Source organism: Glycine soja, chromosome 9, assembly GCF_004193775.1.
Source record: "Glycine soja cultivar W05 chromosome 9, ASM419377v2, whole genome shotgun sequence".
In the NCBI taxonomy this organism is placed as follows: Eukaryota; Viridiplantae; Streptophyta; class Magnoliopsida; order Fabales; family Fabaceae; genus Glycine; species Glycine soja.
The window spans coordinates 30,320,494-30,346,561 of NC_041010.1; the positions used below are offsets into that span (position 1 = coordinate 30,320,494).

At 33.7% G+C, this 26,068-nt stretch overlaps 3 protein-coding genes and 1 long non-coding RNA gene across 4 annotated transcripts; 1 reads left to right on the top strand and 3 right to left on the bottom strand.

Moving 5' to 3' along the window:
* Positions 1-4,514: 4,514 nt before the first annotated feature.
* Positions 4,515-5,190, bottom strand: LOC114368329 (WAT1-related protein At1g68170-like). Its single transcript, XM_028325641.1, has 3 exons — positions 5,089-5,190; positions 4,851-5,002; positions 4,515-4,701 (listed from the first exon to the last, which is right to left on the bottom strand). The coding sequence occupies exons 1-3, from the start codon at positions 5,188-5,190 to the stop codon at positions 4,515-4,517; spliced, it is 441 nt and encodes a 146-aa protein (XP_028181442.1).
* Positions 5,191-16,363: 11,173 nt separating this feature from the next.
* On the bottom strand, positions 16,364-17,211 carry LOC114368330. The gene is made up of 3 exons (XM_028325642.1): positions 17,134-17,211; positions 16,891-16,983; positions 16,364-16,810 (listed from the first exon to the last, which is right to left on the bottom strand). The coding sequence occupies exons 1-3, from the start codon at positions 17,209-17,211 to the stop codon at positions 16,364-16,366; spliced, it is 618 nt and encodes a 205-aa protein (XP_028181443.1).
* Positions 17,212-20,017: 2,806 nt separating this feature from the next.
* Positions 20,018-21,763, bottom strand: LOC114425681 (UDP-glycosyltransferase 13). Its single transcript, XM_028392630.1, has one exon. The coding sequence runs from the start codon at positions 21,672-21,674 to the stop codon at positions 20,319-20,321; it is 1,356 nt and encodes a 451-aa protein (XP_028248431.1). The 5' UTR covers positions 21,675-21,763; the 3' UTR covers positions 20,018-20,318.
* A 1,419-nt stretch (positions 21,764-23,182) lies between these two features.
* On the top strand, positions 23,183-24,631 carry LOC114425757. Its single transcript, XR_003669277.1, has 3 exons — positions 23,183-23,318; positions 23,586-23,689; positions 24,197-24,631. It is a non-coding gene; the product is annotated as an uncharacterized LOC114425757 (long non-coding RNA).
* Positions 24,632-26,068: the final 1,437 nt, after the last annotated feature.

The following is a 26,068-nucleotide window of genomic DNA, read 5'->3' on the forward strand; positions in this document are numbered from 1 at the left end:
CTAAGACACTTAGAACTATCTTAGAATTTATTTTTTAAAAAAATAAAATAAAATAAAATTATGATTCTAAGACGATTCTTTAGAGAACCGTCTTAGAATGTATTTCATTTTTTTAAAAAAAATATATTGAGGATTCTAAGACGATTTTCTTATAGAATCGTCTTAGAATGTATTTTCTAAAAAAAATTAAATAAAAAAATATTAATTATAACTCTAAAGATTGCTTGTGCTATTTATAGATTAATTTATCATTAAATTATACATAACCAAATTATTGCATTTTTTAGACTAAATTTAAAATATTTATCTTTTAAGAACCAATTCACCTCAAATTTGTAACTTTAGATATAGAGAAATAATAATAAAAATAATATTGCAATAATACTCACATGGTCATCCCATGGCTTATCTTGGTTGTAGATAATAGCAGCTCCAAGACTCCTAGCAAGATCCTAGACAGAACAAAGATGCATCCACTGAGAAATTAATTATGCCACTTTCAAGGTTTGAAAACTAACTAACAATCAAAGAAGTTGACTGTAGTCAAAGAAGTTTGAAAACTAGCTCGCAATATAGGGCAAATTGACCTAACAAGGTTACTTTTACAAACAATTTATCAAATAGGGTCTCTTCCTAAACTATTTACGAACGGGTTTATTTTTACATGCATCCCACCATTTGTATTGGCGATAAAGCTAAGTCGTCACTCGCATTAGCGACATACCAGTTGACGTGGAGGGTGTTTCGCCAGCAGCATTGGCAAAACAGCTGCTGGTGTCAGAAAGAGCAGGCATGGTCTCGCTACCATGGCTGGCGAAATAGCAACAAAGGAGGTCTCGCTAGCATGGCTGGCGATTCCACTTTTTTTTATTTTTTTTTCTTGTTCCGTGGAACAGTGAATGCAATGAAAGGGGCTGATTTGATATCTTGTGATGTCAAAATGAAAAGCTAACAATTTTTTAATCAGAAAAAGAAAGAATGACAAATGAAAGGACGAAGCTTATCTTTAGACATGGCCAGGAGAATACAAAAACAGATTTTTTTTATTAATAATTACACGTTTTAATTGTAATTACATGTAAATTATTATTAAAAAATTATTTAATAAAATGAATTAGAATCCTTATATAAAAATCATTTTTATTAAAAAATCAGTTTTACAAGAAATGTCATTAGAAAATAACCAATTCGACCCTAAACTTAATTAAATCATGAAATATCTAAGAGTTTAATCACATGACATTATAAAATACTTTTAAAACATTCTTCAATCATATTATTAATATAATTTTTGAAGTAATTTTCATAAAAAATAATAAATTTATTATACACCATAAATTTAAATTATAATTAAATTTAAATTATGGTCTAAATTTTTTGAGTTTATAGTCCTTTTTCAATAACTAAACTAAAAAAATATTTAGATTCTTACACTTTTTTATACTTATATTTTATAATTAGTTAGATTATTGGTGCATTTTATGATCTTTTTAAATTCAATATTTATAATAATTCCTATTTTTTTCACTAAACAAATATGAAATATATAATTAGTTAATAAACTGAAAATAATTAAATTGTTTGAAAAATATTTAGCTGAAAATTATTTAATAAAATGAATTAGAATCCTTATATAAAAAATTATTTTTAATAATAATATATATACTAATAATAATTTAAAAAATCATATTTAGCTGTTGTGCTTTTGTTGGCAGCACCTAGAAATAAACTGTGTCCTTTCATTTGTCATTCTTTCTTGCTCTGATTAAAAAATTATTACTTTTCATTTTGGCATTATACGATATCAAACCAGCCCCTTTCGTTGTATTCACTGTTCCACGGAACAAGAAAAAAAATTAAAAAAAAGTGGAATCCCCAACCATGCTAGCGAGACCTCCTTTGCTGCTATTTCGCCAGCCATGGTAGCGAGACCATGCCTGCTCTTTCTGACACCAGCAGCTGTTTCACCAATGCTGCTGGCGAAACACCCTCCACGTCAACCGGTATGTCGCTAATGCGAGTGACGGCTTAGCTTTATCGCCAATATAAATGGCGGGATGCATGTAAAAATAGACCCCGTCCGTAAATAGTTTAGGAAGAGACCCTATTTGATAAATTGTTTGTAAAAGTGACCATGTTAGGTCAATTTGCCCGTAATATAGTAGTGAAGATTGAAGTGGCGCGTTTCCATGAAAATTTGCAATTTAGCGTTAAAAATGTTGCAAATGCAATAATGTTTTGAAAACAAAATAAAAATAATTTAGTGGTAATTATTTTTCAAAGTGGTCCTTGTTAAATAATTTAGTAATTTATTTAAAAAAAATGAATATAATAAGCTTAATCTTCATGATATACCAAGAACAAGACATGCTGAAATAATGGTGAAAAACTGAAAATCATATATCTAAAAGCCTTATGGAACTAACCTCTGAGGCAGGACTAAAATGTGTCTCCAATACTTTGGAAGCAATCTCTACATCTGATTTATCCACTTGGCTGCCTATGACTGTATACATGAAAAAAGTGATTGAAAGGTTTAGCATATGTATTTATTCTATTAATCAATACAGAGCATAAAGCAAAAGAATTTTTTTAATAATTTAACCAAATATAGAAGCTACAATTACAATAGTTGATCGAATGAAGGACAACCCAATAATTGAGTTTAGTATTCCTCCAAGACCTAAACTTTTTATGGAAAATAAATTACGAGATTCAACTATTATTCTTACCAATTTAGAACCTCAACTTTATTAAAATGTATATTTATTAATGAACTGATGAAAAGACAAAAAAATTCTTACCAATTAAGAACCTCAACCTCGTCACTGTCTTCCTCAATTGGCTGTTGTAATAGAGATACGTTTGAATATGGAGGAACAACAAACTCAGGTCCAACTACAACCTGAAAGCAAAAAATTCCTGGATGCATCAAAAGTTGTATACATAATAAATTATTGACAAAAGACAGTCTCTATATTTCCATCTCACAATGATTAATTGAAATAATTAAATAGACAAGAAACAAAGTGAATTTCAAACACTTATTAGAGACACTAACTCGGTCAAAATGAAAGTAAATCATTGCATTCATATTTATACAGCATAAGCAAAAAAAATAGCAAACTTACTCTTATCACAATATCAAAATAGAATTTCAATAGGCATTTACAATATAACTTATATATTAAAATTATTTATTTATTATAAATATTTATAATATAAAAATAAACACTTATTTGTGCATTACACAAGCTAAGATACCAGTAATGATTAATATTATAACACTATGATTTCAATTATTCTCAACCCTTTCTTTTCGTCGGAACACCAGGTTCCAGAACACCCTCATAATCATTTGGTCATTCCAAATTTTCTCTTCTACAAATATGAAGATTAATAACATCAATGTGATGGAATCATACAATACAAAGGATTATTAACTATTGAGTAAGCTTGACAACAACAGACAAGCAGATTATATTGATTCTAATCATGAAAGACTAGTCGTGATTCAAACACAAGGAAAAAACCAACTTGAACACAGCATACCTGAGCCAACAATGTGGCGAGTGAATATCTTAAGCTACTCAAAAATCCTACTCTCTCGCCGATATAATCAGATGCAGATTGGCTCAGATTCTGTGTGGACGAACCTTGAACAGTGAGTCCACACAACAACTTAACTGTTTCATCAATAAAAGCCCTTGGACCCCTCTCAAATATCATGAAACGTGCCTTCTCGGAATCCGTACTCTGAGTGATAAACAAATAAGCAGTATAACTACTTCCCGAACAGACACAGTGTGAACTACCTGATTGGATATTTTTTTTCCATAAATACCAATAAGAGAAGAAGATTAGAAGCAAAATCGAAACAAGTTTCTCCATGAGCAAAAATTAGCTTCTGCATAAGCTAATTTATATAACTTTTCTCATATATTAGCTTCTCCAAGAAGCTTATTTTTAACTAACGCATAAGCTCATTTCAATTTTTCTTCCTATTTTCTTTCTTTTCCGGTAAGTGCATATAGAGAAGTTTATCCAAACAAACTCATATATACAGATATTTAAAGCAAAAACAGAACCTTAGCTCTGGACTGCCAAAAGTGCAGATTCTTTTGGACGCTGTGCAAATTTATCAAAGCACACTCTAATATATATCCTCCACAACATCATGCACTCTAGATCTCTTGGTCATGAGCCTACAAGGGAACACAACACAAAAACCTTAATATTCATCCATTCGTTCGTTCAATGTAGCAATGGAAACAGAGCTTAGAATCATCAAATCACAAATGATATTCAAACACGAACATTTGTTTATTTTACTTATCGTTGAATTTGAGGAAGTGAAAAAGGAGAATGAACTTACACGGGAGAGTCGAGTGAAGAGGAAGGTAGCGGATGCGGGAGACATTCCCGACGCTGTGTTGATCTTTCCCTTTATTCAGTCAATGATGTTCACTTCACGAAGATTCATCATGAACCATTGTAACAATATTGGTATTTCTTCATGTGTGGTTATTGTTGTCATAGTCACTATTGTCATAATCCAGTGTAGCAATGACTACAACCACAGTACTGGGTTCAAAATTTTCTTTGTCTGATGACACTAACTGAGGGGTCATTTTCATTTCTTTGCTTTTACCCCACAGCACCATGTACAAGCCACACACAATTAGCACCCCTCCAATTACACTGAAAATGTTTAAAAAAACCAAATCATAAAATAGTAAGCTGAACATGATTTCGAGATAAGCTATAGGTACAAGCTATTTGTAGAGAATTATAATGTCATCTGAATTAAATAATGGTGCACAAAAATATGAAATGATCTTAGCGCATACCTTCCTACATATAGGTTTTCATCCAACATCATGGAAGCAAAAATAGCCACTATAACAAGTGACAAAGGGCTGAAAACCAATGCATACAATGGACCTCTAAGCCTTACACACCAAGCAGTGACAATTAAAACTAATCCAGAGACCACAATTCCCTGCCACAATATTTTAATTTATTAATAATTAATTATTGGTATACTAATTCACCATCCATTGTTATATAATTATGAAATTAGCATACCGAAAAAGCTGAAGTTAGAAGCCTAATATTCCAGCCCAACTTCCATTGGCTCCAATCCTTCTCAATACAGAGTGCAAAGATTGTGGCTTGTATTGCCCCCATTGAGGTCATCAACGTTGTACACGAGTGAGGCCTTGGGTATTCTTTACTCATCTTAGTTTACAACCACCAAAGAAAAAATCACAATAACTTCATCAAGTATTTCGTACACAAGCACAAAGTTTTTCCGTAATAGAGCTTCATCAAGTAATAATTATTAATAATGTTCCAATGTTCCATATTCTTTCAAGCTTAAAGCACATTATAATATGCTCTACCTGGATATTAGTTTTTATACAAATATTATAATCTTAACCACAGGAAGTTGTATGCATTGAACAGGGATAAAGATTACCCCAAAAAGAATATGAGATAAAACTATTACATCCCAATCAGGATTTTTTGTATCCAAGAGAACAAGGACAATATCAAACCTACTTAATAAAGGACCAGAGATAGAGGAAGTATATATCAATTATTAATCCCTCACTTCATTATTGAAATTTTTAATAACCCGTTAGAACAAGAATCCCCCCTTTTTGTAAAGAGAAAAAGAAATAACCCCCTCGGGCGAAAATTACTGAACGTGCTAAAACTACAAACAGTTTTTTCATAAAAATTGAGATGAGAAACGATTGTGGTATCAGGTGAGAGTGTTGGAGAATCTGTCGGCGACAAAAGCAGAGAGAACCTTGACGTTAGAGATTCAAATTGGTGGAAGTTAGCTAGCTAGGGTGTTCAACTGCGGAAAGCTTGTTCCTTAATTAGAAGTGAGATGACCGAACAAGATGAAAAAACAAGATCTCTAACGTCAAAGTAAAGAAAAAAAAAAAAGAAAAAAAAAATTTGAAATGGAAAAAAGGATAAGAAGAAAGAAAGAAGTAGTAGTAAGAACCGGTGATGAGGGCTTTAATCAAAGTAGCTCTGCGACCCTTGAAATCCCTTAAGACCTCTTCGACGGGGAGGGAAAGAACTGAGTTGTATTAACTGGATTTGATAAAAGTCCATCGAGCCCATTACAAACTCGACACTTAAACAAAAATAATTGCAGAAAACACAATCTAAAATCACGTTTTCAACCGTTTATTTTTATTTTATTTTTTACGAAAATAAAATCCCAGCAAGAACGAATTACAAATTAAAAAAAAAAATATCATTGAACTATGCAACAAACCTTAAGAGCTTCACTAACAGGAACCAAACCTCCATTTGCAAGCTCGATGTAGCAACTTGGAAAAACACAATTCAAAAAACACAAAGGCAGAACTCCAATCTCATTTCAAAAATAGAGAAAACAATACAACTAAAACTACAACATCGAAGAGGAAAAAAATAAAAAATAAGGTTCTAACATTTCTCAGCTTCTCAGTATTCCTCGTTGCCATCTTCAGCTTCAACAGAGAATAAAGGACATCTGGATGTTTCGGAAGAGGATAAGCTCTTCTGAAAGCTTCTAGAAGTTAGTGGAGGCGTTCCACACCCGCCATCCTCTCCTTCGTGTCCTTCGCACATGACATTTCCAGTGCTTCATCCATTTCTTTCTTCGATTAGATCTGAAGAAGAGTGAACCACCTTCTTCAGAGTCCGTTGCTTGGGTCGAGTTCGACGTCCCCGAGGTCAAGGTTTTCGCTATCGTCAATGCATGTTAATTGTGGCGATGAAATTTTAGGGTTCTTTCTCTACTACGAGTGTGAGCTTGAGCGTGAGTGAGTGTGTGAATAAATGAGACGCGGGTAGTTTTGTTGAAAGAGAAATGAAACTATGATGGTCTTAGGAAAAACCACCATGGAACGCAGGTTTTTAATATGGTTTTTATATACTCGTCTTTGTTAAAGTCATATATATTACAAAATTGTCACTGCAATCAAATTTAAGACGGTTCAATAGGGACTGTTGTCGTTTTTGCGTCATAAAATGTAGCATTTTTAGTAGTGAGGGGATATCTTAGCTCTATTTATGAAGAGCAGAGAGTGGTGAGCCACAAGTTACAATAACTTTTTCACAAATTAATGATGACTAGTTTATTTATAGGTATGCCTATGAGATTAACAATTTGATATTCAATAACTAATAATAAAATTTAAATAACTAACAATAGAATTTAAATAATTGTCGTATTTTGAATATAATTATTAATGTCATCATTATCATATTTAATATTTTATTTTTAATTTTTTATATATTTTTTTATAAAATTTAAATTTTATAATTTTCAATTGAAAGTCAATAATTATAATTATAATAAAATACATAATATGCATATAATAAAATTATAAAATATTAAAATCTTAATAATTTTTTATTCTTATATTTTTATTCACCTTAGAAAAATCATTAATACTATGATTATCACATTTAATGTTTTATCTTTAATTTTTCTTTCATACTTCATCTAGTCTTAAATAAAAGAAAACATGACACACTAACTTAGAAAATTAATTAACCACGTTTAATTGCTTCAATTTTAATTAAAAAATATTTTTTTAAAATTTATCCTTCATTAAAACTTTGATATATCTAAAATAAGAAAGAGTTATTGAAACTTTAACCTTAATTAAATGAAGAATATTTTAGAGATAGTAGTATTAAATAAGGTAAAATTAATTAACTTTTCTTATATTTGAGACTAAGAAAAATATTTTTTTTATATTTAAGACTAGAGGAAGTATCATTTATGTGTCAAATTAAAACTTTATAATTTTTAATTAAAGTTTCATATATACTAAAATACATAAATATTTAATCTTAATATGTGTGTGTGTGATTTCACATGGGTTCCAAAGGTAAAATATTCCTATTATTTAAAGTTTTTATTATTACTCTAATTCTAATGTGATATTGTAATATTTTTTATGATTTTTTTTTCTTTTTAGACTTTTATGTATTTTGCTCTTTAAGAAGCTATTTTGACAAAATTGCTGAACACAAGACATACTTTTTGCATATGGCATATTGTGACAAAGTTATTAACTTGGTTCTCTTTTCCTTTGGGGTCAAGATATAACCACTTCAAATCTGAGTTTCATAGACTATACAATTTGGAATGCGCAAATGATTTTGAACAACAATGAAAATTAATGGTTGGACAATTTGATCCAAGTACACAACGTGAAAGCAATGACATGAATTTCACCACAATTAGTATGCACTCAAAGAACAAAGTGAAATGTATTCTATCAAAATTTCATCAAATTTAAGAAAAGGGACATAACTTATACATAAGAATCTACTATAAAAAATTACTCTTCCCAAACTGCCCAAACGGATAATTCAATACAACGATTAATCCAAGCTGTTGGAAAGAATCATTATATTCAATCTCAAATAAAAAACTAAGGTTCAATCATAATGAACGTAACTTGTATATAAAGCAATAGTCATTAATCACATAATACAGGTTATAAAAATATTCGTAACAAAAAAAAGTCTACAAAGTGTATGAAAGATAATCATACATGTGATGATGGTCATTAACAATCTCCAACAATTAATGTCATGATGGCGATGCAAACAAGAAAAGAAAAAGTGCTTATAAATTACGATTGTTAAAACGCAAGTTTATTACTTTATAGCCCAAACATTTACATAGTTAGAGAACGCAATTCGGATCATAAATATAACATGGTAGAGGAAAATTAAAAACGAATGTGGATATACAAATTAAAAAGAGGACAAGTTGAAGAAAAGAAAAAGCTTCATGAATATATAATCTTAGTATATATAGTATGGGACCTCTAGGAACATGCTGGTTCTCAAATCAGTATTATCTTACTTAATAAGAGACAACCAACATTATTAATTAATCTGAGTCATACTTCATGGCTAGACAAATTAAAGCACAAAAGGATCCTATTTATAATAGACAAATGTGTTTAGAGAACAACTAAATAATGGGGAATTTATGTGGACATGGAGAGATATTTAAATGTATGTATCATTTACAAATAGCCTATGTTAACATTGAAAAAATTAAAAAAAGAAAACCCACGGTAACTTTTCAATAAAATAAATAATAATATAAAAAAGGTTAGCATAATCAACTAAAAAAAATTATATATGTAATTTAAATACATGCAGTAAATATCACGTTTAAAAAAGGGATCGGAGGAAGGAGAAGTACAAAAAAGTGCATAGACAAACCTTAGTTATATCTAACATAAAGCCCAACAATTTAGATAGGAGAGAAAAGCAGCAGTATTATAAGAAATAACAATTAAGTTTTATATATATATATATATATATATATATATATATATATATATATATATATATATATATATAAGCTATTTACTTTTTTTATACCAGTTCTAACACACATAAGTTAAAAATCAATTCAATCTAATAGTGAACGAATTTACAATTATAATCTGAAAAATGTTTTTGTGCAAAAATCATAATAATTTTATCTTTCCTTTTTCTCTTAATGTTTTATCAATGTTTTTCTCTCACAAATGAATCCTAAGAAAGTCAGGCACTTTGTCATTTGTATTGATTGATCAAATTAATCACTTGTTGGTTGGCATCAAACACAGACTCTTATCTTTAAGGGATGAAGTGATGGCTGGTATCAATTCTCAATATTAGTGCAATGTCAATCGCATTGGAAAATCAATTAATCATGCAATACTATTGCTTCCATTAATTAGGATAGTTCATATTGTCAAAGTTACCACAGAACTATACAAAACAAATATAAAGGCCAATTTCAAATTTTTTATCCTAACCAATGATATACACCAGACCAAATATATATATAGGCAATTTCATATATTCCTTGCACACTAATATATATTGGCAAACTAACTTATCAAAGTCATTACATTAATTAAGCACGCAATGCAGCATAAACAGTAAATAATAACACGAGAGTGAGGTTCTATCTTACAAAATGTATTTTTTCTCTCTCACTAAATCACTTATAAACTTATAGAAATTATTCATTCACAGTTTTAATTTATACGAAATAATTCGTGACAAGAACAAAAAACGTGGTTCTCAAAATCAGTTCTACTCTAGCAAGCATCTTTGAAACTCGTAAAACATGGAGTCATCAATCACACTTGAAACGATGAAGTATGCGAAGAATTTACGGAAATGTCTGCTCATCTTTAGTCATGGAGGCCAGGTAACTTCAGTTGAGTTCTCCTCCGTCTGCTCAGCTTCAATCAAAATGACGCTTGCACCCCCACAACCTTTTGTAACGTCGTCACTGCTGCGAAGACCGAGAGTGACAGAAGTTTCGATGCCACAAGAGTAAGAGTGAGAGTGAGAAAAGGTTCGAGTGAGAGTGAGATAGGATTTGAGTAGTGGCAATGAGAAAGGTGGCAAATTGAGTGAGAAAAGATTCGAGTGAGAGGGAGATAGGGTTTGAGTAGAGCAATTTTTATAAAAGTTTGTACAACATCCATTTTTAAATAAAATTGATGTTGTTAGTTCTCAACATTGATTTCTTGAAAAATCAATATTAATATCAGCTCGCTAACATGGGTTTTTGAAATCGCTATATTGATATTGATTTTTTAAAACTCGATATTAATATCAACTCAATCCTTAACATTGATTTTTGAAGAATTGATATTAAAATGAGTTTATTAATATTAATTTTTTAAAAAAATTAATATTAATAAGCTCATGTTACTGAGGTTTTGTTAACATCAATTTTATCACAAACTAATATTAATGAAATGATGTTAAAACTATTCTTGTAGTGAATTAAAACTTTAATTTTATGTGTAAAAAAGTATTTTATTCAAGTATCCGTGTGAGTGAGACTCCAATAGTCTCCATCCCCTCCTTGATCGTGCATAACAGTTCTTCATAGCTGGAAACAATTATTGATGGGATGATGGTCCCGAAAATAGAATGCATGATTGGGGCCGGTCTTTCAGAAGAGCTTCTTCTACAACGAGCTTTTAGAACGAACGAGTGATCAAGATTACCTTTTTTTATAAGAGCTTCTAGAACCAGTGATCATGATTACGTTTAGAAGATCTTCTAGAACGCAAGTTCAAGATTATGTGAATGTGGCACATAACATAACATTTTTTTTTATTTGTAGGATGTGAGGAACAATACTCACATGAATATCTTAATATAAATATAAAAAAATATTATTATTAAATTATAAATATTATTTTAAAAATAAATATAATATATTAAATAAAAATAAAATTTATATAAATATAAATATTATAATTTATGTGAAAATAAAATTTATTTTTATATATATTATATTTTAAAAGATAATATATAAGATTATAAAAATATAATAAATTAAAAAAGAATAAAAATTAAATTTTGAACTATTTTCGTATAAAATTTATATTAATATTATATTTTATATCAAATATTTAAATGAGCACTTGAATAATGATAAAAGAGTATGCTTCTTACCTCAAGGATCATGATTCAAAGAAATTAATCTTTTAAATAAATTTAAGATATTAATTTCTGAATTTTGATATTCATTCAAAATAAAGAAATAATAGCCCAGCGTCAATTGACATTTTTAATATATTTTTATTATTAAATAAAATTCAATAAATTTGATTTAATAATAAAGACTATATCAATACCAAGGTATGAAAATGTAATATTAATTAATATCTCTACTAAGTCTATTTAAGAAAATACAGTAGTTTATGTCTACATATTAAATAAAGAAATAATTATCAGAATTTCAGCCCATAGTATGAACAGGAAATGATGTTTTCAATATTGAGAGAATCAGACTGATAGAATTATTGAAGAATCATTTGAGGCTGTGCAGTGTACTGAAAGTGAAGTTAATTAACGTGTAGGAAATTGCTTGTTGTAGTGGAGGTACTTTGGATTGCTAGATAAGATTATTATCTTAACAAACTTGTTGGAATGTTATGGTTGGATTGATATTTCAATCTATACATGCTGATTATACTATAAAGGCGGCGTTTGAGTGGGTCAGGGAGTGAGAATTGGACTTATATCCTATCCAAGGCCAGTGCTAGTAAAATTCTTTTTTGGCCGCTAAAAAAATTAAAAATAATTAATTGGGAAAATTATATATCACTGAAATTAAAAGTATGTGTAATTATTAAGAAAATAAGTATTAATGTATAAGAATAATATATAAAAATAGTATAATATTTAAATTAAGTAAAATATAAATATTATGATCGTTTTAAGAAAAAAAAGTAATTGTTTATGAAATAAATTATCTTTTCTAAGACGTGTCCAATTTTGATCGACAGAATAACTTAAATATTTTTATTTGATATCATTTTACAAGAGCAAAAATACGAGGCATTAAGAAAAAATATTTCAACCAAAAAAACAAAATATTTCAATTCATTTCTAAGTAAATTAAAACACTACAAATATTAGTTGTTTAAAAGCTTCACTGTCATTAAAATACTATTATGGGTGGACCCAAAAATATTAATTCTTATTTTAAGTTAAAATGTAATTTTAATTCTCTTATTTTTTAAAATTTATAATTTAGTTTCCTATTTAAAAATAAAAACATTCAGTCTATCTATTTTTTAAAATTCACAATTTTATGAGATAAAAAATCTTATATGAAAGTGAGAAAATTAAATTTAAACTACATAACCGTAAAAGGTTAAGACTTAATATCAAAAGATCATAATTTTTTAAGTGATCATATGATATGAAATTTTAATCATTCATATTTGATTATATAATTTAGATTTAATCTCTTATTCTTATATGAAATATATGTATATAAATAATAATAATTAAATTAAAACTACGCTTTAAAACAAGAACTTTTATACATCCCTAACTGGTTACCCCATGACCATCAACCAACAAACAAAACAATCAAAAAGACATCACCATGAAAATAGCAATAATACAATAAATTCTTCCCCTTAAAAATTGAAATAAAATTCAAATTTGGGCTATGGGTATGCGGCCCATATATAGTTTAATATAGGTCGAGAATTCGTTTAGGGGATTGCTAGGGGCACCCAGCAGAATTGTTGGTGCACCCAGCAAATTTTAAAAATCCCAAAAATGTCCCTGAGCGTTTTTGTTTTATAAAAAGAACGTTCTTCCGTTGACACTCGTGAAAGAACTTCTTCCGCCGGATTCCACGGAAGAAGGTTCTTCCGTGGATTAATTAGTTAAATGATTTTGTTAATTTTAAGATTATTTTGTATTAGTTAAATGATTTTTTCCTCTCAGAAGTCGACCACTGGCCGATTCTTCTACGCACCGCATGATATGCGTCGGTCACATTTTTCCTATTTTTTTTACAGTAAAATTAATTTTGGACTCCTCATTCTTCACAGTTACACACACTCCACACACGCACTTCTTCCTCTCTCCATTTCTCTAACTCTGAGCATGCAATTGGCATTGGTCTCATTGCATTCTCTGTGGAAATGATGAACAAGGCCAAAGGAAAAGGCAAGGAGGCTGCCGGAAAAGGTTTTTCCGGCAAGCGCAAGGGCGCCTTCGACGATGACAAGACCGGCGGCGGCCGCAAGAGAAACAAGCAAGGTGTCCTTCACTTTTTTTCTGACGACGAATTAAATGCCGCGCCAAGAAGGATGGACATGCCAGATAAGGGCCAGAGTAGCAGCCCACGTGTCGTCCCTAAAGAGGAAATGTTGGCCCAAAACCAACTTTTTTGAGTTTTGGGCCTTCCGTTGTAGGCCCTGTTCGAATGAACCGGTCTCTCCTGTTATTTTTTTTTGGATTCGTTGACGTGCAAACATAAGACAGACCACCTTTGGAGAGTCTCATGCTTTTCCCAGATAATTTAAAAAAAAAACCCCGAACAGGGGTACTTAGGCAAGTTTACATGGCCCGAAACCAACTTTTTTGAATTTTGGGCCTTCCGTTGTAGGCCCTGTTCGAATGAACCGGTCTCTCTTGTTATTTTTTTTTGGATTCGCTGAGGTGCAAGCATGAGATAGGTCACCTTTGGAGAGTCTCACGCCTTTCCCAGATAATTTAAAAAAAACCCCGAACAGGGATACTTGGGCAAGTTTACATGGCCCGAAACCAACTTTTTTGAGTTTTGGGCCTTCTGTTGCAGGCCCGATTCGAATAAAACGGTATCTCCTGTAAATATTTTTGGATTTTTTGGCGTGCAAACATGAGACAGACTACCTTTGGGGAGTCTCACGCGACCCCCCAGATAATTTTAAAAAAACCCCGAACAGGGGTACTTAGGCAAGTTTACATGGCCCAAAACCAACTTTTTTGAGTTTTGGTCCTTCTGTTGCAGGCTCGTTGTATCTTACCTCTACCGACTCTTCCACGCAAGGTTTGATGAAATAAGCAATTCTGTGAACTGGGTTTCACATTACACAATAGTTACTGACGTGACACGGCAATGACTGATGTGACACGATAGTGAACGACGAGACACGAGGTTGCTTTAGTTTTACGCTTCAAAATGTAAAATAGTCATGGGTCTGGTAAAAGTGAAGCCATGCGCCTGCCTGGGCCATCTATATAAATGACAAATGGGCATGCCTATGGTACTTAACAACAACTGGTATTCAGAGTTTGTCTAATTAATTTTCGATAAACAATGACATTCTTAGGAGAGACTTCGTCTCAGACGATCGTGAACTCGAGGTTGGCATTCATTTTTCCAAATGGAACCGTCATTCACAACGAGTGTGGGGTTTATTTTCAAAGTTCTAGTCCAGTGCCCATATGAGTACCAAACCTATGCGATTTTTCAACTCTCAAAAGCATAATACACAACACCCTTCAGCTAAACAACAATGAAGTTGTGGATGAAATTCATTACCAGCGACCAGTGGAAGATACAGGTAACAACATTCACTTTGAAAGTATGCAATTGAAAAATGACATGGATGTGAACACCATGTTAATGTGTAATGATCAATTTTCATTTGTTAGATCGATTGAGTTGTTATGTACCGTTGGTAGAACACCAGATGCAATTTTAAACTTACTTGAACGCCCAGCATCCCTACACATGATGCAGTTCAGTATTACAATGGAAGGTGGAACATACCACGCCAAAACAACTTTGTGGGTTACGCGTTCACCGGAATAAATTCGAAAAAATTTGATATTCCAAAAGGATGTAGCATAGATCAACTGAAGGATTTGATCAAGCAAGTAGCACCTAAAGGGAATCCTCCTCATGGGATTCATGAATCCCAAGTTGTAAAGCGTTTGTTTTATCAACAACCTAGCCATTTGGAGTATTCTGAGAAAGTTTTAGAATTTGAAATTATTGAGCTGAAATGTGACGACGACGTGCTAAAGGTGCTGGTAGAGTCCAATTACTGGAAACAGTTTGTGCCAATAGAAATTTTGGCTCTCTTTAGTAAAGTGGTTATGGAAAATTAAGACGATGTGGTTACGCCCTTGCATGATTGAATGGTAGTTAAATGTTGTGGTGTTTCGTGCAAATAAAACTTGTGTCCATGATGTTTAAGTCGATGTAATATGTGTTACTGTGTCAATCTGTTATGTTTGTGGCCCGTTTGTTATGTGTAGTATGTATAAAAATGGATGGTTAATGTCGTTGGTTCTAATTTTTTGTTTTTAAAAAAATCTAAAAAAGGCCGGAAAAAGGTTTATAAGGAGTTACAAAGAGAAAAAAAAAAGGTGCAAACAATACTTTTATCCACTGCATTAGAAGCAATTGAAAATGAAATAACAAATAATTTTTTTTCCTAACAGTTTAACAAATACTAAAATTAACAATTTAAGTAAAAAGATAATTTAAATACATAAACAAATAGATACATTATCTAAGTCAATGTGTTTTAACAAATACAAAAATAAATACTAAAATTTAAATACATAAAAAAATACAATAAAAAAGATAAATCCTAATCTATGTGGCATCTCTGTCGCAGCCTAAGACTGTCATTTGGGTCGTCACCTCTAGCTATCTTCAAACAAAGATCCATGATATCATATAAGTCAGTCCCTTCAATGACCATCCTGAGGTTGATGACCCGCTCCAAATGCTCAGCAATCCTTACACATCATGTGCAATCAACCTGTCTCAGTGAAAATAACAAGTCAGTATGAATTTATAAAAAATAATTAAATTAACAAAAACTACACAAGTTATGCTTACCACAGAATGCGTAGGGAGATCCAACGCGACTGGAACCTCGGGGACAGGTGGCTCGACGAAGTCATCATCATGAGGGGGAGGGGGAGGCGCAGGTCTCGGCTCAGCAGTCTCCTCCGTCGGCGTCACAAAAAGGTGCGAAATCTGAAAAAGCTACTCCATGTAGTCTGGGGCCACCTGCCCAAGAACTACACAGAGCTCCCCTGTAGGCACCAGATGATCTGAAAAGTGTACCCATTGGTCGTCTATATCAGTACCTGTCAACAAATCACGAACCGACGGCGGAGGAACGGTCTGAATGTACCCAAACTGCCGAACCACCCTCTCTGGTCGAATGTAGACAATGATCTGACCCCATCTGACTTGGCCCGTGTACGAGGAGATCAACTTATAGCTCCGAACTCCCTGATGCTCAGCATACGACATCCAATAGACGTCGGTCACTGTCAGGGCATCAATACGTGCTCGGTACGGGGCTCCCTTAATCCCCGTCATCTGGGCCTTACCCGTAAGCCACCTACAGGCACGTGGGCTAGCCTTAACATAACCATCATCGACGACACATCGATGGACCGACGGAAAGTGCTCGTAAATCCAGCACTACAAACACAAAGTCAACATCAACAAACAAACATGGATTAAATTTTACTTTAATTTAAATTACAAGCAGCGATACTCACCTGAAGTAGTGAAATGTAATCGGCCATCTGCCGTGTAAGGGCCTGCGACGCCTCGTTAAGATGATCGTACAAGTGGACCAGGTCCCTGAAAGCCTGCAGGTGCACAACATGGACATGGGTTGCACTCTTGTTAGCAAAAAGAGTGCAACCAACCAAATGAAGGAGGTACGTCCGAGCTGCAGCAACCCACCGCCTGGCCCGGCACCTACTCTAGTACATGTCCCGAAGCCAGGACAACCGAACATGAGGCCCACCTGCTTGACGTGTCTCAGCTATAGCCTCATTTGGGGTGACCTCAAGTAGCTCCGTCAACAGGGCCATTGTGTCAGATGTAACCAGCGGCTCGAATCAATGCAGCGCGCCAGTAATCGGAATGTGCAGGAGTGACGAAACGTCATCTAGAGTGATCGTCAGCTCTCCTACTCAGAGGTGGAAGCTGCTCGTCTCCCTATGCCACCTCTCAACAAAGGTGGATATAAGTCCAGGATCAGTGGTGATTACAGAACACCTGATCAGTGGACCAAATCCGGTGGCCGCAATCATACCTTCAATCTCAGCAGCCGGTCTCCCAAATTTATCTACTTTCCTATCATGGGAGACCAACTTGAGATCGGGTCGTTCCTAAATTGAATAACAGTTTATAAATTTGTGTATTTCAAAATAAAAGGAACTACGAGACATTTTTATCTAATTACTGGAATAAAAAAAGTATGTACCTGTCCACTCCATATGCTATGTGCCACATGATCAGCAAATCCTATCAAAACAGATGGGTCGCGTGGCCCACCGGGGAACCCCTCATGATTAGCAGGTGCCCCCAAGCTCCCATCACTAGCCACTCGATCTGTCTCAACACCATCGGCGGTGTCTGTCATCTCTGGGCTACCATGAGACACATGAGGCACATCCTCAGGCAACTGAGGAACATCCTCGACTCTCTGGGTAAGGTCCTCAGGCACAGGAACCCGTTGCCTACGTGCTGAGGTAGTGGGCCTACAACGCCGAGGAACATCAGCCTCAGGCTCATCCTCACGAATGCCTCTGCCTCTACCTGTGTCTAACGCACGATCTAGACCTCATGTTCTAAGCACGATTTGAAATCATGAATAACATTTACTTTTATTCGTCAAATTGAACATTCAAATAATTGGTAACAAAGCTTTGGAATCCTAACTAATCCACATAATTTATCCAAATCCACAGATTATATATTTAGTTCAACATAATTTATCCAAATAATTGACATTCAAATGCATTTATAAATCACACCAAATATAATTTCAATTTACATATAATTCAATTTTTAAGAGCAACTAAATAACACAAAGTAAATGATAATTTTTTTAAAAAAAAATTGCAAAATTCAATAAAAAAACATACTCGCGGAAGAAGGTTCTTCCGCGGATGGCAGTGGAAGAAGGTTCTTCTGCGTGATTCCGCGGAAGAACCTTCTTCCGCAGGAAGGAAATGGACTGACGCGACAGGCGCAGAAGAACGTTCTTCCGACTTGTTCATTGGAAGAAGGTTCTTCCGCGGGAAGGTTCTTTCGCGCTTGTCGCGTCGGTCCATTTCCTTCTCGCGGAAGAAGGTTCTTCCAGGGAATCACGCGGAAGAACCTTCTTCCGCTGCCATCCGCGGAAGAACCTTCTTCCGTTCGAAGACGACGACTCATTTTACACGCGCGGAAGAAGGTTCTTCCGCCGTGAACCTTCATCTTCTCCTCTCCCTCGCGCAGAAACAACTCCTCTACTGATGAGGACATAAGCAAGGGCAAGGACCATGAAGCACTTGAAGGGCCCATGACCAGAGGCAGACTTAAACAAGCCCAACACGTCATAGAGACAAGGCTGGTCATTTGTATAGCTGTCATTGATGATGATTGAAGGCCCAAGTGGAGAAAGATGAAGGCCCAGAGGCAGAGGCATTACCAAGACTACTAATTGTTGCTGAAGGCCCAAACTAACTTGAAGGCCCAAGTTAAATAAGTTTTTAGTTTTAATTTATTTTTATTGTAATTTTTGCCCAAACTGTTTAGAAGGCTCATGTCTATTTTTATCTTTTTGTTCAGATACACTATAAGTATTTGTTTTTGTTTTCAATGAACAAAAACTTTTGGCATTTGATAAAATTTGGTGAGAGTTTCTCTCTGAGTTCCTTGTTGAACCAATTTCAGACTTATCAAGATAATTCTTGTGGCGTCTATCTTGACTTATCTTCCTTCACCGGAAGTGGTGTCATCCAAACTCTGTAACCTGTATCAAGCGATCCGCTTCTACTCAGGTTCACATCATCTACCCTAAGGTCCTCTACCCTAACCAGTACACTACCATTACAAAGGAAAAGAGCTTAGGACACTAACCTGGAAGGAAGAAGAAGACGAAGCTCGAAGTTGGCGGGAGAAAGGAGTCAGCACAGGCGTGTAGAAGAAATGGAACGAATGCAGAGTACCATTCAAATTTTTCTTTTTTATAATTTTTATTAAGGGGCATTTTGGTCACTTCATGTAATTGCTGGGTGCACCAGCAATTTTGCTGGGTGCACCTAGCAGTAGCCATTCGTTTATAGATATGTAAGCCCATATAACATGAACATATAAAAATATCCCTAAATGAATGTCTTTTTTTTTTTTTTTTTTCATTTTCAGTAAAACAAATTCTCATACGTTTTTTTGGCTAATAAATTACTTACGTGCTACTATTGTATTTGGTCATTAAAAGTTATAAAACAAATTTTAAGTAATTTCTTTTATAATCATTTATCCTATTGGAAACACTCATCATTTTTAATTTGGAAGCACAATTTTAAATTTTTTTTAATTGATTTAAGACATAATTTTTTTTTATTAGATTCACCTAAATAAAAATTATAAAATTTAACTAATATTCTAGAAAAAAATAAACATGATAAAAAATTATGTGAAAAGTGAGTCTCTCCAACATTTTAGTCTTTAATTTTGGTTTTATAATTTTTAGATAAATATAATATAACAAGGTTTACATTAATAATAACAGTGAAACAAAGTGAAACTGTGCGAAAGTAGTATTTCTTAATGCTACATGGAGTGTTGAATTGTTGATAGTAGTAGTGGGGATCAAGTGCTATATTGAACAATTTTGACGAAGTGCTATAGAAACCAACCAAAGTGGCGTGTAAAGAGCATGCTTATAAATAGAGACAGAAAAGCCATTATTAGTTCATCCATCACCCAATTAACGTTTTTATACAACACTTTAAATTTCATATTCGTATATATACTCAATAGCATTTTCGTATGGATGGTTGACTCCTACTTGTTCAAACTTGTACATACCCTAATATTAAAATGCTATTTTTTTTAATTGATACACAATGAGAAGTAGCAACTTGTGAACTGGTTGACCCAGTTGACTTAAAATAAAAGCAGGAAAAAAAAAATACTCTTTTAAGCATCATTGCATCCACAACTCAACCAAGTCATTCAACTCAACCCGTGAAGATCCACCATCGCTGAGTGCAGCTACAGCATCATATCTCGCGCTCAAAACTCTCTCTCTAACCTCTTTCCCTCTCCCTCTCTCCGAGTCCATAAGCTCCCTAACTCGCTCTTCCAACTCACTAGCCCTAACAAACCCATCTTCGTTCTCCTTCAACGCCAAAGCCACCTTCATCTCCTCAACCATAACCACCCTATTCAACCTTTGTTCCGCATACAAAGGCCACGACACCATAGGCACACCCCAAGAGACCGCTTCCAACACCGAGTTCCACCCGCAGTGAGTCACGAACCCACCCACCGAGTCATGACTCAGAATCTTAACTTGTGGCGCCCAATTCTTCATCACCATTCCCCTCTCTTTAGTTCTTTCCAAAAACCCTTTTGGCAACAATTCCTCCAAAATCAATTCACTTCTCTCATATGGGTTCCTCATAACCCACAAAAACCTTTGTCCACTCCTCTCTAACCCTAACGCTATCTCCCTTATCTGACTCTTCGAGAACCTTCCGTAGCTTCCAAAGCTTAAAAACACAACGGTTCGACTCGGTTGCGAGTCGAGCCAACTCATGCAACCACTATCATCATTATCATGTTCACCTCCACCGTTAGAAACAAGTGGGCCCATGCAAAAGACACGTGGGTTACGTGTTTCTGGCGTTGAAGAATGAGACTTATGTGTTTCTAATGACATGCAGATCCCATTCTTCAACGCGAAGAAAGCTTTATTCTCAAGCTTCTCGAACGTGTTAACGATTATTCCATCTGTTTTTCTCATTTGAATCGACATGTTGGCGAAGGACTCGAAGCTCCGGCGGTCGAGGAGGGAGGTGGGCATGTCCTCCGGCGACAGTGGCGGCAAACCGGGGATGCGGCGAAGCGTGTCGCTGTAACTGGAAAAGCCTTTCTTGGTGTTGTAGTGGATGGTTGGGGTGTAAAGGAAGAGAGCGACGCAACTCGCGGAGTTGGGGAAGTAATAGTAGGTGGGGATTTTTAGGGTTCGTGTGACATCAGCAGCGGAGTGGTTGAAGAAGTCTAGGATGAAGGCTTTGGGTTTGGAAGATTGGGAGATGAGGGTTTGGAGGACGTGGAGTAAGTGTTGTGAGGGTGAGAGGTGGTGGAAGGTGATCGAAGGCGTGGTGGCGGAGACGGCGGCGATGTATTGAAGGGTGGTGGAGTTGGGCGGCGAAGGGAGGAGGATTTTGATGGGGAGGTTTTGGTGGTGGTGAGTGTATATGAACTTGCCAAGTTCTACCATGGGGACTAGGTGTCCCCTACCCATGGCAGGGTGTAGAACTATGGTGCCCTTCATTTTTTTTAGTTTAGAGAGAAGAAAAATAAAACGATGTTTGAAGGATTTGTTTTTCTGTGTAATTGTTTGATGGTTTTTTCTGAGGATTTAAATGTTGTGGAAGATAGAGTTTTATTTATTTATTTATTATTGTTTCGCTTTGGAGTAGGGAAAAAGATAATTGGATGCCAACTAACATGGTCATTGGTCAACCCTAAACTAGATCTGGTAAAAGGTTGGAGAAAACTTAGAAGTCAATAAAAAATGTTGTGGCGTCCGATAGTTTACATTGGTTTGATATGTTTGTCTAGAAAGAAAAAGTTGAATAACTTGTTTAAACAATCATGCCAAAAGGAAGTCTGGATGGTCTCATTGCGTCATTGCATATGTAACAATAAAATGTTGTTTTCATAGGTTTTTGTTTTCGTTCTTTTTATGCTCTTCTAGAATGCATTAGATGAAGGTTTTCATTTAAGATTGCATCTAAAAATGTGCTACAGATCTAATTGTCTTTTGTACAAGAAATTAATAAATATATAATTTATTAAAATTAATAAAATAGTTAAATTTGTTAATTTCAATCAATAACGTAATAAAGTTAAATTTTATTTTAAAAATACTTATGGAATGAATTAGTATAAGTAACGATGATTAAATATAATAACACAACTCATAATTTTTTCCACCGATATGAATTATATTGTTATTATATAATTTAATAAATACATATACTTTGAGAAATGAGTGATAGGTTTGTCATTATAGACTTCATAATAAATTATTTAGAAATATAAAAAATTAATAATTAATTACTACATTTGAAAGTAGTTATATGTTACTTATGATTAGGATAAAAAATAATTACAAAAATAAAATAATAAAGTAATTAAATCAAACTAACATCACAAAGAATTTCGAAAAACAAAAGTACAAAATGAAATAAATTACCACACATAATTATGCATGGGTGCCAAAAAAGTCATAATAGATGATAATGAATGAAGGTTATCGATCTATTTGTGTATCTCTAATCTCTTCGTTGCAGTCCAATTATGATTTATTCAAGTGAATAATTACTTGATATGGATCTCTTTTTCTTTGCGGTGGGGGTTACGAATTATTTTTGGTAAGCATATAGACAAAAATACCTGAGGTATAGTCACAAAATTTGCGAAGGGGAAATCCAAAACCAGTATAGTCTCCAAATTACCCATATCAAAGCATTACACTCGAGGAAGTTATAAGCCTAAAACAAATAACAGCCATCAAGGTTTGAATAGCAAGCTATAATACATAGCAAAAAACACTACTAGAAAAATGATTTTTGATGTCGCCAATTCTAAGACAGTTCTATAAAATCGTCTTAAAATATGTCGTAGTGACAATTTTGTAAATAACGGAATATAAATTAATTTTTACGACACTTTTTAAGACGATTATAAAAAATTGTCTTAGAATATCTTTGGATGACAATCTTGTAATTATGTGGAATTATAACAACAATGATTTTTTAATAGAAGCCGTCTTCATATTGTTTTCGCAAATAACCCGAAATAACCTCATTCCCCCTCTCAAACGCGTGTAATCCTATTGTTCACCTCTGTCAACCTATGTTCGCCGTCTCTCGTGCACGTCGCACCGCTGTATGTTGTATGTGGTATACAGGTAAGCACCACGATATTGTGGGTTAGCTCTCATTTGTCGTGCTTTCATTTTGAACTAGTCTACACAAGCCTGCACAACCTTTTGTCTTGCTCGTATTCTCTCTCCTTGCTGCCACAATTACTCAACCTTAATAACATAGTGTTCTTAAGGATTTACTCTTCAAACTTATAATATTTAGAGCATGTTATGATTTTCATTATTTCTAGGGATATATTTTTTTCAAAAGTTCTCTCATAACATCATCGAAACACACTTGTTACCTATTAGGTGACTACCTACTCTTTGCTGGTTGAGGACGTGCTGGAAGTAGTATCCAAAGCAGTTGTTGTGCATGTGAAGTTGCAGCTTTACGAATTTAGAGGCTTTCTAAGGTGTGTTTAGTTCAACAATAAAACTGCTACCAGGTTTGCTTGGTGATATACATGGCTTGTGTTTGTTAGCTCCTGAAATTGTTGCTTATGAGATTCTAGTGACTCTAAATCCATAGTACTTCTAGTTGTCTTGTTGGATACATAAATATACGCTCATGCTTTTTATGGATAATGCATAGAAGCATACAATTTTGATGCATGCGTTTGATTTATCCTGCATATGGCGTATTAATTATTAGGTTCATGATTTAAGTAGAGTCATCTAATTATATTTGGTATTTTTGGCTTTGTCCAATTTTATCTGACATAGTTGATGCCATAGTTTTAAAAACTACATTGGATTGGGTCAGTTTGATTATTGGGTCAAGAACCAATTTATTATTTGTAATAGTAGGCTCCATATTTGTTTCTCATGTCGGCAGATTTGTGGACCTCTCCCATCCTACACGTGGCATCGTTGTTATGTGCCTTGCTATCGTTGTTTAATTTTTTATTTTTTTTGTGCAGGCATGTTAGACTAAGAGGGACTGGTTTTGTGCACCATTCAAAAATTTGGGCCATGCTCATTATCAACTGTTATTGAGTGTGAGACAATTGCTTCAACTACTGAATTTATTTTACTTGTATACTGTTATGATTGACAAACTTGTTCTGGACAATAATAGGACCTCGTCATAGGTTTTAATTCACATGGTTTGCAAATTGAATATTTAAAAAATTCATGACTGGCCACCCTTTGATTTGAATGCAAGGGGAAATGTACGAAACACTTTCCTTGTCTTGTGGCCACTTACGTGGGTGAAGGAACCTAAAAGCACCCACAAAATGGTTATTTTGAGAGAAAAAAATAACGCTGTTGGACCTTATGATCCAAATAATGTGTACTAAGATGATAGTATCATTATAACTACTTAAGTTTTGTGGCTAGCAAATTATACTTAAACTTCGAAGTTCTACAATTACATTACACCTTAATTACCTTTTATTTTTGGACAGGCAGGACAAAAGTCGTTTAGATATATTGTTGTTATTTATAGAAAATTTTTCCTTGGCATTTGATTTTCTTAAAATATCAGTCAATAAAGTGTCTGAGAAAAATTATGCGCAAAGCTTACACAAGAAAGCAAGACGTTAATGACATTGACCAAGTTTGGCAAGGACATCGTTCAGAGAAGATACAGTAGCAACATAGTACTTCTCTGCTTCGAAACTTGGCTAGATTTGGGAAAATTCACATAGAATCAGTCAAAAGCATGAGTCTGCAAACTTAGCTAGTGTATGTCAAAGACAGATATATGCCCTAAAATTGCCTAAAATAGACCTGTTTTCACAGGCTTCATTATTATTTTTAAACAATATGTGTTTTCCTATCCCAATTAGGACTGCTAATAATTTTTTCTCATAAATCCTTATCGAAGCAATAGTTTGTGCATGATTTTTTTAAAATTTTAAGCCTGAAAGAATAACAGTTGAACTTTGATTCCAGTTGAAATCTAATTATTCAGTTTGGACAAAAAATGTAGGCTTGATCAAAGTAGGCTTCATCAATGTGTTGCCAAATCCTTTCTCAAAGCTATCCTTGTTTGTAGTAATTTAGGAAGCCGTTTAAGTTAAAAAATGTGAGCTCCACTCTCTACTCTCTACCCTCCATCATTATGTACATATATATCTTTGGCTTGTTGCTTGACTCTGAGGTGAAAAAAGCAAATTGTCAATTACTCAATTTTCAAATTTTAGTATTATGAGATTGGCATACTATGATACTGCAACTTATATATATGAATTAATGATTACCTGAACAGCTACTAAAAGAACTAGTCAAAATAAGAAGGGATACTTATATCTCTAGAACAATATGTGCACGAAAAAAAGATATGATTAATCATAACAACTTAAGTCAGGGTTTTATTTCTACCATGGTTTTCATTAAGATGTGGCATTTGTCAAAATGCAACTTACATTCAGAATCAGTCTTGACCCATTTACAGCCATCACCATTTTTGTCATCCGATTCATCCTCATTCCTCTGTTGGAAATAAGGCTTTTTATGTTTAGGAAAAGTGTTTAAGAATATTGGAGACTTTGAATAGAAACTTGATAGGAAGGAGAATTCTTTATGAAGGAGAGAACTTTGTATTTTTTGCTTGATACAAATGTGTAGGATTACATCTCTATTTATACTACTCTAAGGAGAACTCTAGACACACTAATTCTAGAGAGTTCTCAACTCTAGAGATCCAAAGAGTATTCTAGAGAATATTACAACTATAAGAAATATCTAGACACTCCAAACACTACAAGAATTCTCTAGAAACATGACCCATAATTACTTAAGCCCAAAATAACTAAGTCCAAGGAACCAAATAATTAATTTGGGCC